The sequence below is a fragment of the Lutjanus erythropterus genome, chromosome 8, assembly GCF_056507025.1.
Source record: "Lutjanus erythropterus isolate fLutEry1 chromosome 8, fLutEry1.hap2, whole genome shotgun sequence".
Taxonomy (NCBI): Eukaryota; Metazoa; Chordata; class Actinopteri; order Lutjaniformes; family Lutjanidae; genus Lutjanus; species Lutjanus erythropterus.
The window spans coordinates 19,372,482-19,392,877 of NC_139324.1; the positions used below are offsets into that span (position 1 = coordinate 19,372,482).

Below are 20,396 nucleotides of genomic sequence, written 5' to 3' on the forward strand. Positions count from 1 at the left end.
GCTCATGTAGGCTTGAGCCAACTAATTCGAACCAATAAAATCATGACATCATGACCATCTTGCTTCAGATGGTATGTCGGGGTTTGACACACTTTTCAATGTTCAAATCAAATTCCTCCCAAAGTGATCTTGTCTTTTTATCCTGTTTCACTCCAAAATGCATCAACATACCAGAGCTAGATACTATCAAAATGTTTTTTTCACCTGGACTCAAAACAACTGATGACCATTCTTGGAACTGCAGGTTTTTAGAAAGTGCAGAAATGACCACAAAAATACAAAATACTTCAATCCAATAGCTCTACATTGTTTTTAGTACAGATTTCAAGGTCACCTTTTCATCATTCTCAGTCCAGTTCACTCTACAGTTTTTGATCAAGGACTCAGATTTGTGTCAAAGAAATTTAAGGGAACTTTGGAACTTTTCACAGACTTTTATTTTTTCATATTTACTCACCAATGTTACGAGGCTACATCGGCACCGAAACCTTTTCATTTTAAAAAAATGTAACTTCTGCCACGTTTACGCCTAGCCTTCTCACTCCAGCGTCGAACCCCTTTGGGAAACACTGCTGCTCCACCCTTATTTGCTTCCTAATTAACATTCACAATGAGTCATCCCCTGATTCGTGACACACCTATGACACAGCCGTCTCAGATGCTGTGAGACAGGCTGTAGCTTGATCACTAACATCTTCTTTGAGTTAACTGTAAGTTGCAAGTTAGTTTTAGTGCGCTCTTTAAGGTTTATATCTTTGGATGCCAGCAATTGATGTTAATCTGCCTTTTAATCTTAATTTTGACAATCTAGTCTTTGTTGTCAGCTAAGTCAACACTGTATCTGTCCCTTCTGGTGTTTTAGGAAAGAACAGAAAGAGACATTCATTCATCCCTTATGTGGTAAAGGTGAATAACAACTGATCTGCAGTTTGGCATTACTCTTGGCCTGATTACGGCAGTTTTGAGCCACTCACAGCTGCCGTGTGAACATACCAGCACAGCTATAGGAGCTAACGGATACTGAATATAGTTAGCATGCTCATTCTGTTACCTGACTTGCTTCAGTCATAAATTTGTGTGTGAATGTTCGCTAGTATAGTTTTGGTGAGCCAGCCACTGACTTTAGACACATGCAGAAATTAAAAACGTGATGCTGTTGGAATTGCCAATTAATAAAAAATAGCATTATCTGGGAGGATTATGAGAAGAGTAGTCATGTTTGCTGCCTCATTATTTTTGTCCTGTTATCTGACTGCTTCCTGTTTACACCTGTATGTGCATGCCCAGTGTACGTGATGGTCACATGATATGTGAGTTCGGGCTTGTTGGTAATGAAAGAGATTATTTCTGAAATGGTGTTAAAATGTTTATCTGGATGGGGTTTGTTATTGTTTTTCTGTTTTAAAATGAAAACGTGTTAGTGTGGATGTAGCCTTAGACACAAACTCTGCCAGACTCATTTGGCAGCGTCAGCCGTCAGAATTTTAAGAGGCTTTAAAGAGTTTAAAACAGTCTGGTAAAACTTGTGTGGAGCAAAGAGAGAAGAGGAGCAAAAGAGCAAAAATGAGCAAAAATGATTAGACCTCATCATCCAAATGGTTAGATTTTATAAAGCTACTGGTTCAAGTTTTTCCAGTTTGCTGTATTTGTGTCTGTGTGTATGTGCTGCTTAGTAATACAGTGGAAACTAATGGTTATAATGATTATATCCACTGTTTTCATTGATGAAGGTGTAGTTTGAAAAACTGAGCTCATCTGGGGCAACCCTCTATCCCAGAAATGTCTTTTCTTTTTTTTATATAATTCCTGGAATATATTGACAGACGTTTCTTTGAAACCACACATTGATATATAACGCTGGAGTCACCAGGATGCGGCTGGAGTGAATGGTGGACATAGAAAGTCCAGAACTTTGACACCACAATCTAGGATTCACACCCAGACTCCTCTACCAAAAGTGCTTTGGTTAAGGGTAGGGAAATAAATATTAATGAATAAATTTCATGTCTCAAGTCACTGCTGACTTATGAATAATGTTGTAGTGACAAGGAGTGGATAGTGTATTTCAAGATGGCCTATTTTAGCAAAAAACATATCAAATACATTGTCACATTTTACTGATACATTCAGTATCAACATTTTTGAATCTTACCAGGTGGACATGTTAATTAACTACATTTTCTCATTATGCTAATAAAAAAAAGTATTTCAAGTCACCGTTATATTTTTCTAAAAACATATTTGCTGTCACAAATTAGTTGTATATAATCGTAATTTGTGGGAGACAACCCCATGACGTGTCTACTTATGAAGCTGATGTCAGAGTGGATCCCAGCATTTAAAAAACAAACAAACAGTCTGTGAAGCATAACTGTGCAGTGTCACTGTTCAGTTTGTCAGGTGGTTTCATGAGCAAAATCCCATTCTTTGACATAAAGGCAGTTTTTTTTTTCTTCTTTAAGTGCGTACCTGACATTTACATCACTCGATTCCCACCAAGCATCGCCTCCTGGCTGAGCTGCTTCATCTGTCTGTCTTAATCTTAAGAGTTGGGGGAGTCACTCATCTGTGCTATATGGAAACTCATGAATAAGCATGGGCAAAGAATAATTTTAAGACAGCGTTAGACGGTGTGGTAGGTAAGCAGATATTGCTCTAAGTCTCTTTTGGCAGAGCTTTTTCTGTTTGTGCAGCTTTGTGTAGGACTGTAAGGGTTGTTTTAATGAGACTTGTACTGAACTCTGTGTGTCTTGAATGTCGTGCTGATGAGTGGATAATCATTTAAGAGTGAAATAGTTTCTTTCTGTGTTGTGATTTTACTGGTATTAGTAAACCTCTGTGACATGTCTCCAGTCAGAACCATAAATGCAATTAAATGTCTCTCCCTGTTGTATCTTAATCTTAATAAAGTGGTAATTAGAAAACCATTTCAGTTGAGCTTTTACGTCTGACTTTTATTGGAAAAACATAGCAGCAGTTATGTAAATATCAAATTTGTCTTAAAATGTACACCAAAATCAATTTCTGATTTAAAATGATATTAAAATCTAAACCAGGACTTCTCAAAGTCCGAACCACAGGTCCACATCTACACCGAATGTCAGACCCAGCCCATATGTCGCGTTATGAATACAATACATCATGAAATGTAATGCTTTCTGTTTGGAAATAATTTTTTTAATTGATCAGCAGACTGTTAAACTAGGGCTGTCCTGGACTTTTCAGTTCAGTGTGCCACACTGATTTCCTCTATCAGCTTATATAAGTATATTTTTCCAGTAACCAGCACAAATTAATGCCTTTCTTTGTCATCTGTGATGTGAAAACATCAGTTTCACACAGTTGAAGAAAGTAAGTATGATTCCTTCTTCATATATCAGTTAATCAATGCACCACAGAGCATCACGACCACAAGCAAACATGTAAACACTCCGTGGTGTGATTTGTGTCTGAACAGCACGTCACCTGCGCTCCGGTTCTATCTCTCATCTCTGCTTCCATCACAGTTAGTTTTGTGGCTTTGTGACACAGAAAACAAGAGCTGTAACTTATTTCCCAACGACTTGTTTAACTTATCAGCGCATGTTATCACATTAATTTTTTTCAGTATCAGCTAAAATAAATATACATGAATGATCCCCCTTATTTATAAATTCTCATTAAATTGTTATCCCTGTGGATTTTTGTAAGCTTCTATCTGTTTTATTCTGTTCCTGTAATGCACAATGACTAAAGGGGGGAAAAAAAAAACAACTACTCGACTGAGGGTTCTCCGACTGATGATTTCACAGCGATCCTGCAGGTGAATGTGGTTTTAATATGGCTTACTGTATTTCCCTACTGTTGACAACGTTGTGATGGCAACGTTAACTGCGTTGTGTTTGGGTTGTTGCTGATAAGTTCACACATGAACAAATTTGCTATCAGCTCCTAAATCTGCTTTGTTTTCTCTAGTACAGAATCCCTACACATAATATGAGTGTAGATGTAAGATGTCTCAGTCAGAAATAAATGGACTGTCTGAACTGTGTCCAAGGGCACAGATCTCATTATAACTTGCGGGGGGACAGAGGAAAATTCAGCCTTCGACTTATCTGCTGTCACCTAGGAGTGGAGTCGCTGTCGCTGTTTTATAGTTGTTTGTGGTCAATACACAACTATTTAATATGAGCCGAGAGCAAGGAGAAAAGTAGAAAAGTAAGTAGAAAAGAGGTCGGTTTCACTTCCTACATTACTTCATGCTGTTTACAGAAGGTGAGCTTAATTTATGTGAATTACTGACATTAAAATAACCTCTGCTCTCAGCTGTCTTTGAGGTGGACACCAAACACGCCAAAACAAAACTCCATCCTAAAACCACACCATCACTAAGACTCTTTTCTGATTCACTCCAATCTGCAGGAACAATCAATGCACACATAATCATTAACTCAGTAACATCATTAACTAACCTGTGATGAAGTATTTGCAAATGACGTACACCACACATATTGACTGTCGCAGCACGCATGGCGTGAAAGTGAAAGATATAATTATTTCAAAAGCGAGGTCAATCTCTATTAAATGTTCATTTTAAGTTACATAATTCATTCAGAAATAAATTTCCTGTTCTTCAGAAGTTGGGGTGCACTTGTCTCGTCCATGATCAGCGCCTAAGGTTGTGTTTGAGTCAGTTTCATGCTGGCCCATCAGTTAATTGCTTGTTGGATGTTTCTTGCAGACCTTTAAGTAATAAGTTTGAGAACCCCTGATCCAAACATTTGCTGACTTGTGTAGGACACGTTCAAATGGGCTGAATCATTTGTTGTCTGAATGTTCCTTGGATTTTTAGAATCTGATTTCTTGTAGAAAGAAGGCTGCTGATGTTCCTCTTGTATTTGTTTTGTCAATGCTTTATGTGGCAATAACATGTGAAGCACATCATTATAGGAAGTATCACTTTACAGAATCCCGTAAATGGCTTAATTTCACCATTGTCCTAATGGAAATGTTGTAATAGTGGTAATAGTCCCATAACTGTGTGCATGCAAACACAGACGGAGCATCTCCTGCTGAACCCACTTCAGTCTGTTTGCTGAGCTTCGTCCTCGATGATCTTTTGTCTGTCAAAAGCTCTTAGTGTTTCCATCCAGAGCCCTCTGCTCTCTGCATTTATTATTAATGGAACTCAGCAGGCTGAGAACACACACACACACACAGGCAGGAGCTGCACGTCACTGGTAGCTATTTTAGCTCAAATATTAAATCAAACACTCAAAATATAAAGGGAAAAAAACATTCATTGAGGGAACAGGGGATGTTGGAGGACGTGATGGGTCTGTCTTTGTGTTTATCTGCAGCTCTGTGTATAAATCAACAGAACAAATAACTGATTGTTTTACAAAGAGACCTTACCTTAATATAGAATCTCTATTTGGACATTTAGATCTTTTAAATAAAATGAAACATGCTCTGCACAACCACAGCTGACTTTCACTTCAGCAATGACACTATATTTACCTTTGACCTTGTTTGACCTTGACCTTTAATACAAATACACAATTAAATCTACCAGTATTGAAAACCTTGAAATGAAAATCATATCAATCACAGTCTTTAGTGATCACTGATTTTGTGCACAGATTAAATACTAGAAAGTGGCATAACTTTTTCTTCTAAGAACAAATTATATATAAGATCTCTAATCCACAGACTGAAAGTTGGAGTATTTTTTTTTCCATTTCCATGCCAGATATTGCCATTATAGCGAGAGGTTCTATGGATATTCCTAGCATGTCGGCAAAGAATTTGAATTGGTTGGTGTTGGTGTTGGTGTTGTTCCATTGCGAATACAGTTAGGATTAATTTAAAGGATTTAAAGTTAAATGAAGTGTGGTTTGCAGTGATAAGATTACAGTTTCTGTAAATGGAGTCTGGTGGCTTTGACGGGTGTGATGTAACAGCTGTTTGTGGTTAAACAAAACATCTTACTCTGTAACAAAAAGCTCTGTCTCTGTAGGGATCCTTTCCATAATGTTGTCAAATTTAAAATAAGAATGTGAGCCGCTGTCGCTGTGTACCAAAAACGATGTGAATGCAGAATTAGTTATTTATTTTATTTACCTCTAATTTCAGCCATCCATTAGCTGAAGCTCTCTGATTGGATGTTTCAGCAGTGCTGGACTTTAGCTGATCTCAGTCCTAAAACTGTTGTTCCCACTGTACTGTCTGTCTTTTACCTTTGACTTTCTGTCAGCAGGGAAGTTGATTTTCTTCAGCTCAGTGTCTCATTGTTTGTGCAGATGATTCAACCAGGAGAGTTTCATGTTGAATGCTCCAGCAGTCGGTCAAAAAACAGCTTTTATGTGAAAAATGAAAAGGAGTGTTACTGACTGCCTGTGTGTGTGTGTGTTTGTGTGTGTGCGTGTGTGTGTGGGGGGGGGGGTGGTGGGGTGGGGGGGGGTTGCGTGTGTGTGTGTGTGTGTACATGCGTGCGTGTATTTTTCGATGTGACCTTTCTCCATATGGTGTGGGACTGAGCAGGGGGACAGGAGGTGAGCCCTACACATGCTATCAGTCTGAGCTGTTACCCAGCAGACACACACACACACACACACACACACACTGCAGGCCATACATGTCATTGTTACCTGATATTCATGGTGTGTAGGAGAAACAGACGAAGGAGAAGGTCATACGTATGATGTCAGAGGCGGTGCGTTCGCTGCCAGCCGTGGGTTTGATTGCCGCTTGCTCCTCTTCCACAGCCTCAGGCTCTCTCTACCCTCTGTCCTCCTCCCCGCCTACCTCCCACAATCCTCAGCACCAGTCCAGCCCCCACCAGGAGATACACGGACCTTTCTATTTTTGATTTCTAGTCCAAGTGAAAACAATGATACAGTGAAGCCATCAGAAATCACTAACGGAGATGGTTACTGTATCAAAGAGAGCTAATATTCATGGTGCTGTAGTTGTCTGAGAATGATGAATAATGGATAGAACACATAAAAAAGTACTGTGGCAAAAATATAATTCTACAGAGCCCTGGGAAGGATAAGCAGAAAAATATTTTAGATAGGAGGAAAAAAATTCTTAGTTTGTGTTGCCTTTTATCTCCAGAAATATTTTGTTTGTGTCGTGTGAGCAGCAACAGCCCAAATCCTTCAGGATAAAAGCGTAATCTCCAGCAACATTAATGAGGTGGAAAAACAGCATAAAGTATATTTCAAAGTACTCCTCTTTGTGAGCTTTAAATCCTTATAGTATTTTGAAACTGCAGCTGTGTAAAACAAAATGCAAATCAAATAAATTAGCTTGAACAATATTGGTGCTTCCCAGATGGCCAAGTTACTCAGATGAACATTAACTCTTATATTGAAATCTTTGAGAGAAAATGCAAAAGTTTTGTGAGAGAATGAAAAAGTAGGTCCTTTTTGTTCCGATCAAAAAAATATTTACTTCACGTCCCTTTGAGGGCTCTGTCAAAAACAATGGTACAAAAGTAGTTTGATCATCATTACCATCAGTCAAGATAAAAGTTCACTTACATCAATTGTAGTATTTGACTTAGTACAAATAACAGATGAGGTGGAGGCAAATTTGCCTCCAGGATCTTTTGAATTATGTTGTCAAATTTGTGCTACCACAACAAAATGAGGATATTGTCTGTTAACACAGCAACAAGACAGTATTGTTGCCATCAGTGATCGATCATTCAAAACTCACAGTTTACTTACCAGCTGTTTTTCTGAGTTTTTCGCTCTATCCACTGGTGTCCTACAGCAAATGGACCTGTGTCACATCAACTTCGGTCACATGATAACAAGTGTTTGTTTATGGTTGAGATGAGGTTGAAAGCATTGTTCTTACTAACACTGTTCCCTCATTTCAGTCACTCCCTCCCTGTTGTTGAGCCAGGGGGAGAGGTCATCTTTGAAAGGTGCATTTACAAATCACCTTTAAACACTGTTCCATAACCTTCAGTTTAGGATTTTTATTGTTGTGTTAGTTGGGTGTGCAATGCCTCTCAGACTGTTAGTAGCTTGATTGTGTTGTAAGCCCCAGATCTCTGCATCTGAACTGAAGAGCCAATCATATTATGCCTCATTATTCTACTATCTAAGCCATGCAGCTATGCTGTCTTGAAATTAAATACTTTGTTGTTTAAGTTCCACTCTGAATAACCTGATGTCTGTTTGATCATCTGCAATATCGTTTTCTAGATGCATTAGCAATGACTGATCTAATTTAAACAGAAATATAAAAGCCTCCTTTAGCATGCTTGAATAGATATTGTATTACAGCAATTACTGAAAGGAATAACGGGGCAAACAAATCATAGCAACTATCTGGACAAAAGGCTAACCAGAGGCTTTTCCTCACAGCACTTGAATCAGCTTTGCAAAAACATTGTTACCGGGCATCATCTGTGCTTCTGTACATACATGTATCTCTTTTTCAAGTTTTCTTATGAAGCAGTGTAACCCCCTGAAGAGATATCTTTGATTTATATTCACATGCAAATGAGCATCCTTAGGAAAAAATATATTCTTTTAAAGGGAAAAAGAAAGGGAGAGAAGAGGAGAGAGGGAAGTTCAGCTTATCGCCAGTCAACAGATGTTCAGACTAAATGTGTTGGTTTGTCTATCTCGTCACTGAGGCTGAGCAGAGCAAAGCTCCAGCGCTGGCCTGTCTGAATGGACCAAGTCAACCAGCTGCAGCTAAGAAAACACATTTCTATAGTGGCTGTAATTTGCTCCAATGGCAGAGGTGGAAAGAGCCAAAGGATCAGGATGAGAACCTTCAGCTGCCAAAGGCCTTTGGCCAAACAGAAGAAATTCATTTTCCATGTAGATACAGTAAGGAACTATCCTGCAGGACAGTGCTGGAGCCAGGTAGCTTGCAAATAAAGTGCTGAGTGGACAGTTACATAGCTGAACCACGAACTGGTCTGCTGTCATTGCTCATATGAACCAAGGATTTGTTTTCTCAAGTTTATGGTTTAAAGTCCTCCTGAAATGGCTAGCAGAGTATTTATTGGTTACATGTTCCCTGTAAAATATGCAGCTTTGGAGGGATTTGTTGCAAGCATTGATTGGTATTTACAGTAGCCAATAGCACCGTGCATTAAACCCCACACCCTGCAGCTAAAGCAGTCCATGGATGTAAGGTAGAGAGGAGAGGAGAGGAGAGGAGAGGAGAGGAGAGGAGAGGAGAGGAGAGGAGAGGAGAGGAGAGTGGTCCTGTTAGCTGAATGAGAGCTCCCAGTGAACACAGTCAAACCAGCAGAGAAGAGGGAACAGGCTTCAATGCCCATGTAATTTTCTTGCCAGGTTTGGCTCCTGGCAACCAGGGGCAGAATCCAGAGTGCAGAGTCCAGCCGAGCTAACCACAGTTAGCAGTTAGCTAACTTACATTAGCAACAATCCATAAACAACCTCAATCTCTGAAGCTGTATGGTTCTGTTGCCTGCTAACGGCAGCTAACAGTTATGGTTTGCTACGTTAGCATCAAGTAGGCTAGTAAGCTGCTAAAACAATATATCCATCACGAAAACTCTTTACTTAAGTGACTAACAGTTGAAGCTGAGCAGCCAGAAGACATCATAGGGGAAACCAGAAAATATTTCTGCAAGACAAACTCTGAAATGCTATTAAAAATTCTTAAGAATATCTATAAACACATAAAAAATTTAAACATATTTTGCCTTCATGGAAACTTTAAGGTTTAGGTCCCTTGATTTTAAAATATATCACTTTTTAAGGCTATAACAGCTGCATTTGTCATATTTGCCCTGGAGTAGACGGACAGAATTTCAATAAAAACTAGTGTTGAAGGTGTGAAAGATCAAAGCAGGAGCCAGATTGACTAAACAGTCCCATCTAGACCTCAAACGTGCAGTTGGTAGTTGAAGGTGAGAGGGGGCAGGAATTACAAAAAAAAGAAAAGTTTAGAGAGGAGAGGTGAAGCCTTTAAGTTGGAAAAGTAGGTTAGTGACCTACAGATTTCTGGCTCAAACCCCTTGAGGTAATGTGGCAGGCGCCCTTGACCAAGGCACTGAGGCCAGCACAAACACTGTGGAGATGCTGCTCTGCTGCCAAAATCTAGAAGTATACAGGTATTGGAAAAATGCACAGATGTCTGTGTTACCTCAGGATAAAGGTTGAACAAACAATTACAGAAATACTTGCTTATTTTTCCTTGTTTCTCTCTCCATATCTCCCTTTCCTCTCCTTTGTGTCTTTGTTTGACTTTCCCTCTGTCATCTCGCTCTCCTTCCTTCCTCTATTTCATGATATAACTTCCATGGATGGTTGATTTGGGTGAGCAGAGGGAAACAGGCAAGGCTTCCACAGTTCAGGGCTCCTGAGAGCTCGGCCAGGCAGCAACAATCAATCACAGACTAAATCCCTCTTCTCTCAGGACTGCTGTGTGCCAGGTGACACAGTCAACAGCTGCAGAAATATAAAGCCTACAGTGGGTATTTGAATTTATATGGACTAGTAAACAGGGTCTCTGAAAAGCCTGCAGGTGGGGAAAACTGCTGAATATATAATAATATATAGTAATAACTGTAAGACACAGTCACACAGTTAACCAACCTATGTTTGGATGAATGGATGTTTGTTCACACAACACACATTTTGACTTTGCGTTAGGGGATTGCTTTGACGAACGTCCTTTATTAGTCCCAGCAAACAGTCAAAGTTGGTTTCTTTTAACCACCATCATTCTCCATAGATTTTATATCTGCGTCGTGGGTGATGCAGTGCACATTCTGCCAATGGTTTCGCACTATTCAGCTGGTCTACATCTTTGACTAAGTAGCTTTAGTTGTCCAAACTTTACCAGACGTTAACCAGAGAAGTGTCAGATCAGAAAATGCTCATAAGAGTTGAGTTAAGTTAAGTTGAGTGGAGCTGACTTGAGTTAACTTGAGTTGAATTTGAATGGTCGTGTGGGTCATATTGGAGGCAGTCTTTAAACCAACACCTCTATGTGGTGATCAGAAACCCTTGAAAATCATGCAAAGTCACAGAGAGAAGAATTATAGTGCCACTTCCGGCATTACAGTGCAATGCCTTGTATTAGATGTTTTGTATGAGTTAATGATGGGATACATATAAACTGTATAAAACATGGACATAGTATCCATGACGTCACAAGCTAGGTCTCTGAAGAGCCAGTCAGTGTTGATGGTAAATGTAGTCAATTGAAGCAATGAATTCCTTGTTGACTGAGAAAACCCAATGTTATGTTTTGGCCAACAAAGTAATAGCTATTGACTAGGGTGTTGATAACACGGCAACATAAACGTGTGTGTCAGATTCCTGCGTGCAGTGCATCCTGGTGCATGTAGGCACTGCTGCACAGCTGGGCAATCAGAGTAACTCTGTTTTCTTGGTCAGCACACACTGACTTCTGTTGACTACATGAGGAGGACCAAAGCTTCCCTTCAGATAAGGTTGTTTGAGGTTTGACTCACTTTTGAAGCTAGTCTCAAGTTAACATTTGAGGAACTGCAATTTTTAGCACTTTTATTTATTTATTTATTGGAAAATGAAAGCGTGCTTTGGAGGAAGCTCAGCAGAAACAACAAATCATCTAACATATTTAATTATAGCATACGTACATGAAAGTTTGAAGTGCCAGTGGGAGCTTCAACAGCAGTAAATGGTTTTGGCACTGAGTTATGAGTAGAGTAACACCAAGACCTCTGAGGTTATACAGGCCATCATGTGCACCTGTATGAATGTGACTGTATGGCACTAGTCAATATAGCTGATGTGATACTAGGTTGTATAAATAAAATTGGCTTGTCTTGTATAAATGAGCCATGTTTGTTTAAGTATGAATGATACACTCATGTCAATGGATAAATGTGTGATGTCAGTGTTCTGCCTGGACTTCTGTATGTCAGAGTGGTGTTAACTCTTGCAGTAACACAGCATCTTCCACATGTAGATGGTGTGACTGGAGTTGTAAGAAACACTGAACAACCGTGTAAAGTATAGTTATGTCTGACTCTGGCTTCTTTTTCTTGCAGACATGTCTAGAGTTGGAGCGGTATCTACAAACGGAGCCCAAGCGACTCTCAGAGCTCTTTGACGAGGAGCTGGACTGTCTCTTAACACCGGCCTTCATGCAGGGCGGTGACAGTGATGAGGACCTGATGGACCCCCTCCTCCCCAGCCTTCCTGACCAGCCCAGCCCACCTCCACTACTGGTAACGCTCCCTAAGGTCCAGACCAAAATCCTCCAGGTGCCCAACCCCAGCAAGACCCATGCAGAGGCAGGGACTGAAACCCTCACACCAAAGGACCATGTCCTCGCAGGGGTCAGTGCCGCACAGCTTAGCGCCGCTGTTACATCCCTAACACCACCATCGTCACCAGAGCTCGGCCGCCACCTTGTCAAACCCACACAAACACTGACTGCAACAGCAGATGGTACACTAACGCTCAAATTTGTGGCAAAGAAGGTAGGGCTAGGGGCGGCTAAACTGGTGGCGGCACGAGCGTTACCGTCACCACCGAGCCGAGGAGGAGCCCTCAGTGACAGCGAGCAGGGAGGAGGAGGAAGTCTGGGAGGAGACATACCAGAGAACAAAAAGAGAGTCCACCGGTGCCAGTTTAATGGCTGCAGGAAGGTTTACACCAAGAGCTCCCATCTGAAGGCACATCAGAGGACTCACACAGGTAAGACTTTCATTACAAAGTCTGTGTTCATACTTCTTTTGATTCAACTCTTCTTTAATTTCACTTTTATTTTTATAAGTAAGGAGTGATAGTACATTCAGAGAAATATAACAAGCTGTTCTTTATCAAGTAAACGTCTTACCATTATGGATACACCCTTTCTGGCTGAGCTCAGGTTACTTCATTCTTTTTAAACTCCCAAATTCTCCCTGAAAATACTCCTGAATTCACCATAATCTGCGTCAGTTAAATCCATCTTCATCTTCTCACATGTCTCCTTCATCAAGCAAAAATCTGTTTCCACATGCCAATGCTTTGGAAAGCTCACAGCAAACAGCCCCTGGACACATTAGCCTGGTGTGTGGTATGTTTGAGGGTCACTGATAGGGCAGCTGTAGTTAGCAGCTAAAGCTGCATGTCAGTCCCAGTTGGACACGGCTGAATTCGCAATGTCATTTACTACCAGTCTATCAATCATCAGGCAATTACTGAAGCAGGGCCTTTTGGCACTGAACTGGTACCAAGACTCATGAGGAAACTAATAAATCTGGAGGATCATCTGAGAAGCAAAAGAGAAAGAGGAGAGGCACTGATCTCTTTAAAAACTGAAAAATTAGATGGTTTCTGCAGAAGCTCAACCCAAGAATGAGGTGAAGAATCTTTTGAGTTGTGTATGTGCTTGTCCTTACTCAAAGCTCCATGCTCAACAACACCAGTTACTACAGTAGTAGTAGAGTTACTACATTAACAACATTGCTATTGGCTCTATTTGAAAACTGACACATTTTTCATTATGTTGGTTGGTGTGTTAACAGTAACAGTGCAGGACTGTATACATGTATACATGTAGTTCCCTATTCTTGGGAGAAATGTAACTGGAAGAGTTGAAAAACTTTAAATTTGAATTCAGTCATGATTTTCTATATTTTGAGTGATATTTGGCTTATATCACCACAGTTTCCTGTTGGAAAGTCTGTCTGACAGTAAGATAAAGCAGTGAACATATTCTAAATATAGCATACTCTTACACTGATTTCTTTGGAGGTGAAAATACACTTTGCAGTGGACCCTCTCCATAGTGGTACATTGCTTAGCTTCCTACATCTGTGCTCAAGCTGCTTCTCCAAACTGGGGCATGTATGACCACCATCTACTATACTGACTATCAATAACTACCTGATACAAGCCCACCTCAAATAATACGATCTATTTCTTTTAAGATTAATTTTGTGTTTGTAAGTGGTATCCAAAGAACACGTTCAGTCTGTTTGAAAGTCGTATTTATTCATACATACTGAAAGCTGTCTTAATTGTTACTTAGAGCAACTTCACTACTTTTAAAGTGACTGGATGTCCCACTGATTTGGACATTCCTAGAAATCCATTCAACTGTTTTCAAGTCAAAATGTCTTCTGGACTGGACATCTCTCAGCCTGAGTAACTGAGGGTGAATCCATCACTTATCTGCAGCACGAGGCCTGTGCAGCCTGGTACCACCTGAAGCCAGCATTATTCAACTTTAGCTTTCACCACAGCATCATTTACAGTATCTGGAGAGGTTCATGGCCTCCAGTTGTCATCCTCCACTGTTAGCAGGTTCCTCGGTGTTCACCAGGATTATAGTACATAGCCTGCAGACCTCCACTGTATTAATACGGTCAACCTTGGCTTCATTAATCCGGCGTGTTACAGGCTTATATGATCCCAGCAACCATCGAATGGCTTCAAGTGTAGCATTACATTCCAGGACAGCACCTAGCATAGCCGGGGGAACCCACAGCTGTAGCTTTATTACAGTTAATCCAGAAAGGAGCAGCTAGCTTTCTGGTGGCCTGGCCGCTAGCTGCCATATCTTTAATCTTCTGATGATTGTACAGTTGAGTCATGTTAACCAACGATGATCTTTGAAAGGCCGAATCATTCAGTGAAAAAAAGGGACCCTGAAGACACTGCAGCATCTTCACTGTGTGTTCATGTGTGTGTGTGTGTGTGTGTGTGTGGTAAATGTGGGGGCGGAGTATTCCCTCCCGATGTGTTCACTACAAGCACAGCACAGTGGTTTAATTAGCTTAATCCTCTTTTTGGGTTATTATGACCATAAATCATTGAACATACATGTAGGGAGGGATTAACATAGCAGAGACTACAGGGAGGAGCAACTGCAGAAAGCCTGAACAGCATCAAGACACTGTCACATAGTGCACACCAGAGGCCAATATCATTATACTGTGCTCTGTCAGAGGTATGCATTGCAATTCCATATAATGTTGGCAATAATACTCATCTGTTTACTTTCTTGCATGAAAATGTTTAGTTACTGATGTGTTGTACCATTACAAATTAATTCAGTAAATCTCTAAAGTACCCAGTCGTAGCTGTTCTGAATGAGAGCCAGGGGTTTCTGGTTGGATGTCTAAAAACTGTAGAAGCCTGATAATTGTATCCTCCTTGTTATTCAAGCAGCGATCCAAAACTACATACTTGGCATCCGAGAGAGCAGAATAGATGAGCAGTTTTGGAGGGAGAGTAAGAGTGTTTGTCTATCAAAATACTTAGCTGTTGTGTATTTAATGAGATTTTTGTGGGGAGCATCAACTCAGTGTGCAGGCACCTTTTTTTTTACACTTGCAAAATGTACCTGATACAATGCACTTCACTGCAGCTCATAGGAGCATGCCAACATTTTGGGACACTTAGCTTCTCACTTCCAATATTTTACTGTTAGTCCTCATTATATGTACATGTGTAAAAATTGTAGACCCTTCTTGTATAAAAAGATATTTTTCTAACAGGTTTTAGTACAAAATGAGAGGACAACAGAATATCTCAAATTAAACAATAAAGAAGCTTTGTTACAAGCAGATCCTTATCTACATAAAGCTACACTGAACATGAAAAATTGGCTTGGCTGATTTGGCCTTTGGTGTTTTTTGAGGGTACAAAGGCAAAATGCCAGGGCAGCAAAATTTTCAAATAAAAGGTCACACAAAATTAACAATTGAACTCAAGGGTGAACAATGGTTATAATTTATGTATCCTAATTTTCTTCTCATTTAATAATGCTAAGTACCAACTTGTCAATTATCATAACCATCAATGCATCACAATGAATTTACTGTACAGTTTACTGCAGCACGTCAACTTTTTATAATGTCCCGTATTTGATTGGATCACAGAAAAATGACATTGATGAGCTGAATTCTAACAGTTGGACATAGACATAGAAAAATAGCCAGCCAACCAATCCCAAGCCTTTCTTATTTTATCCCAATTGTGTGCTGCTCAAACAGCCAAAAGAGTGAACAGCAGTCCACTGATAGTTTCTTGTCTGATTAATTTGCTAATTTATCAGACTTTCTTACCTCAGTGCAATCAGCACTCTCTTCTCAGAATTTCACTGAATCACAGCTTTGTGGCGCATCAGGATGAAATCTATTAAGTGTTCTGGTTGCAGTCATCTACTAGATTTGTTAGAAATGTGTCTGCTTTTCCCTCAGTTCACACCAGGCGCAAAAAGAAAGAGCCTGCCACTGGTTATGTGTGCAGCATGATGTTGCCCAATAATAACTAAGAATCTCAATTGAAAATACTGTTTAAAAACCTTATTGACAGCAAAAAGGCAGAGAAGAAAAAAGTAAAATCAGCTGGGCCAATGTAGACAGGGCATCAAGGCCACATATCAGTTTTATGAAGAGCATGGGGTCAAACTGAGGGAGCATAATGGGAATTCCTGCCCTGATCTTCACACTGATTTTATACTTTTTAGTGTGTGTGTAAGTTTGTCAACCTTTACAGTTCACAGTGTAGGCTACATTTACATGTGCCAAACATGTTTTTACCATTACCAAGAAGTCATGACTTAATGATATATAGCAAAACAATTTATTTTATCCATTCTACTTCCTAAAGTTCCTAAACTACAAATCATACACATACAGTATGTTTTTATACAGTTTTTAGATTACTTTAAATTTAGATTTCTATTAGATTAATGTAGGCTTTATGGACATTGTGAGTTCCATGTAGCTAATGTAGCTAATTGATTTAGGAAACCAAAAAAAAAACTAAACTAAAAAAAAAAACACTGGCATGGCCACTCCAGCTTGAGTCTGACTTACAGAGACCTCAACCCCCACCCCACCCCACCCCCACCCTCAGTGGGTACCAGCACAGCCTCATGTGGATTCAGGATAAACCCCGCTGTAACCCCAGACCTCCATATATACCTCTGTACTCCTCCACACCCACTGATTCCAACCTCCAACCTGCTCCCTCTCTCTCTCCTCCACTTGTTCATTCAGTTTGGGTTGCCAAGCAACTGCATCACACTCCTCCATAATTGGTTGGTGGCTGGTTGATTGTCCATGCCTGTTAATCTCTCTCTCTCTCTCTCTCTCTCACTCTCACCCACCCCCCTCTCTCTCTTTCTCTCAGTTGCTAGGTGACTTTATCACGCATCCTTGCCTTGCTGTGCTATAATTGGCTGGCGTCATGGTTGCTGTGGCGTCAGGCCCAAGCTGGCCTTGCTTCATTCCTCCAACACTGTCTGTGTGTGTGTGTGTGTGTGTGTGTCTGTCTGTATGTGTGTTTGAGGTTTGAGGGGGGTCCTATTGAAGGAAGATGGGGTGCTCTGGCCAATTACAGAAGACGGGTGTGAAACGGCCGCCTGTCTGGCACCTGCGGCCCCCACTCGTACCCCACATCCACACACACACACACATGCAGGTTGAGAGTGTAGCATTTCTCCAACAGGATAAGCTGCCAAGTGGTTTGCTATTGTATGTTGAAAATATTGGTCCTGTATTCATTCCTGAGTGAGAGGGACTCTGTGGAGCGAGTAGGAGGATTCACACATACAGATACTACAGCTGAAGGCTCAACATGGATGATTTTTGGTTCTTTACAGAAGTAATCTGTTGTAGAACCACATTTTTCACTAGCTGTTCATAAAAAACTTACCTTCAATATATGTGTAGCTCTTGCACTGATTGAGATTGTCATGGTCTCTCCCAACTTAATTAATCTCTTTTATTAACTACCACAATTGAGATGAATTACAAATAACAAGAATAAAGAAATAAAAACTAATTCTTGAGTCTTCACTATTGCAACCCAACCAATACACCAGGACGCTACTGGCACCAGCATCTACTTGTGGGAGTTTTATGTTATCTTGTTTTTTGACCCTGTGAAAATCCAAACAGCAGCATATTGAACTAATTGAAGCCAATAAAGGGAGGCCTGAGAAATACTTGTGTGTAGGGGAGTTACAGAAATCTAAACATGACAAAAATAAAGTCATGGACGAAATCCTAAAAGTATAGGCATAATCTTATTCATGTTGGAAAAAACATGACTGAACAATCTTCTTAACTAGTACGAATATCTCAAATTTGTACTTAAGTAAATGTACTTAGTTACTCTCCACCACTGCAGTGACAATATGGACTGAAGGGCTGCTCAAACACTTTCCCCGGTGAGTTCCTCAAGCTCCTCCAGGGGGATCTGAGACATGCTGGTAGATGGAGCCTCTCCCCCCGGGTTTGTGCTCCTCCTCCGAGGGGAGGCAGCCTCACTTGGTGTCTGAACCACCTCAATGGGCTCCTCTTAATTGGAAGGAGCAGTAACTCAATAACAAGGACTCGCTGAATGCACAGCTGCCCTGCAGATAAACCTCATCTGACTCACTTGGATCTGCTTTCTCATACTTTTCATCACACAAACCTTGTGGCCATATGCGTCAGGATTTCTTCCTTCATTATCATGATCTGATACAAAGCCTTCATCACTGCAGCTGATGCACCTAATTGGGAGTCAAGCTCACAACCCTTTGTAATGACTCATTAGGCTTTCATAGTCTACGATGAGGATTTGACAGCATGCCAATGTCTAAAAGAGCACTCCACAGATTTACCATTGCACTAGTAACTATGATTGCATGCACACTAATTTCATACAATTATTCACAATATGAAAATATTCTGAATTTGATACACATAATATAATATATATAGGATATGCCAATTTTATTCAGGTTTTAGGGGCATTCTTTCAGCATGTACATATATTCAGAATATGCATCTCCACTGATGACTTTTCCACAGTTAGCAAGGCTCGGGTAGTGATGCATGTACTAAACAAAAGTCTACATTTCTGGTCTCAAGAAGAAACACACCTACTTTAAAACATTATGAAAGACTTGGACATCAACAGGTTTTCAGATATGCATCATATATATGTAAATATACACAGGGTTGGGTCAGATTACTTTGAAATGCAGTCAGTTTCAGAATGTAAACTACATGGCACTTTTTGTCATTTGTAATGTAATCCAATGGATTAGAAAAAGAAGTAACTTAATCTGAATACTTTTGGATAAATTTTGGATTACTTAAAAGTCAAACATTAAAAATATTGCACCTTACACTAAAACACTGGATCCAGCCACAGAATTTTTAGTTCCACAAATATTCTTTTTATTTCTTTTTATAAATAAATTAAAATAAAATATATATTTTCCATAGGTTTGTTTTTTGTGCAGTAGCTGCCTAAGAAACTCTATATTTATTAGACACACTTTATCATAATTTTAAAATGACCATATTATAAAGATGTCATCAAAAATGTAATCAGGTAATCCTGGACAATGTAAATCTAATTACACATTTTTCATTTTTCATAATCTCATTATGTAATCCTGATGACATGTAATCCATATGCATGATTATGTTAATAGAAATATGCATGTAAATGGGAATATTAGTGGAATACTCATTTTCATTAGTCAATTCAACATCTTCATAAGAATACTGTCTTTTTTGGAATAAGGTCAAAATAGGTCAAAAACCAGAATGTTTTGTGCCTGTAAACAATTCCAGGATTCATGATGCACGGTCCTTAAGAAAGGTATTGATATTGATGCAACAAAACCAGAGATTTTATTCCTGGTATTCTTCTAACTTTAATTGGCACCTACATTACCCACAAGGCAACTTGACTGCAAAGAGCTCTGTTTGAGTTTTTGGCCTTGAGCTGCTGACATGAGGAGCAGAGCCACAGAAGTCTGGTAAGCTCACACGTGAAATTTTTAACCAAAGCTTTTAAAAAAATGAAAAAAAATGAAACACACACACACACACACACACACACACACACACATATATATATATATATATATATATATAAATAGTGTGTTTCCTCCAACGTGAATATTTTCAGGAGGGTGTGAGAAGATAACACAAAAAAAGCACCAGTGACTTAATCTAAGATTTCATGTCATTGCTCAAGTTTCTTTCATTTAAGGCTTCAGAAGAGGCTCTATACACCTACTATGCAGTAAAAGTCCTTAACACCTGTAAACAGACTTTGATATATAAAATTGGTGGAGTTACTGATCAAACACTCAGAGCATGTTTAAGCTTTTCAGAAAGGCCAATCAACATAACCCTCAAAAGCTCAAAAACAAGTGCAGCAGAGAAGATCTGAACTCTGGTCTTATCCTCAAACAAATCAGAAAGTGGCAGAGGAAGACCTGTCTCCAAAAATGCACAATGGTGAGACAGCAACAAAACTCTAATCCCTGTTGTGGAAATCAGCAACCGACTGCACGAGATTTGACTGGAGAATTTGAATATGCAAATCCAAGAGAGCACAGCTCGTGATCTGGAATTCATTTAGTGCGAGAAAAACTGCGTCACCTTGTAGTCAACGTTGTGTTTG

At 39.8% G+C, this 20,396-nt stretch overlaps 1 protein-coding gene across 1 annotated transcript in view; it reads left to right on the plus strand.

Moving 5' to 3' along the window:
* klf7b (Kruppel like factor 7b) overlaps window positions 1-20,396 on the plus strand; it is an 80,133-nt gene that overhangs the window by 41,833 nt on the left and 17,904 nt on the right. Inside the window, exon 2 of the mRNA XM_084724045.1 lies at window positions 12,026-12,677. Within this exon, the coding sequence (XP_084580171.1) occupies window positions 12,026-12,677 (652 nt within the window). The remainder of the gene's footprint in view (window positions 1-12,025; window positions 12,678-20,396) is intronic.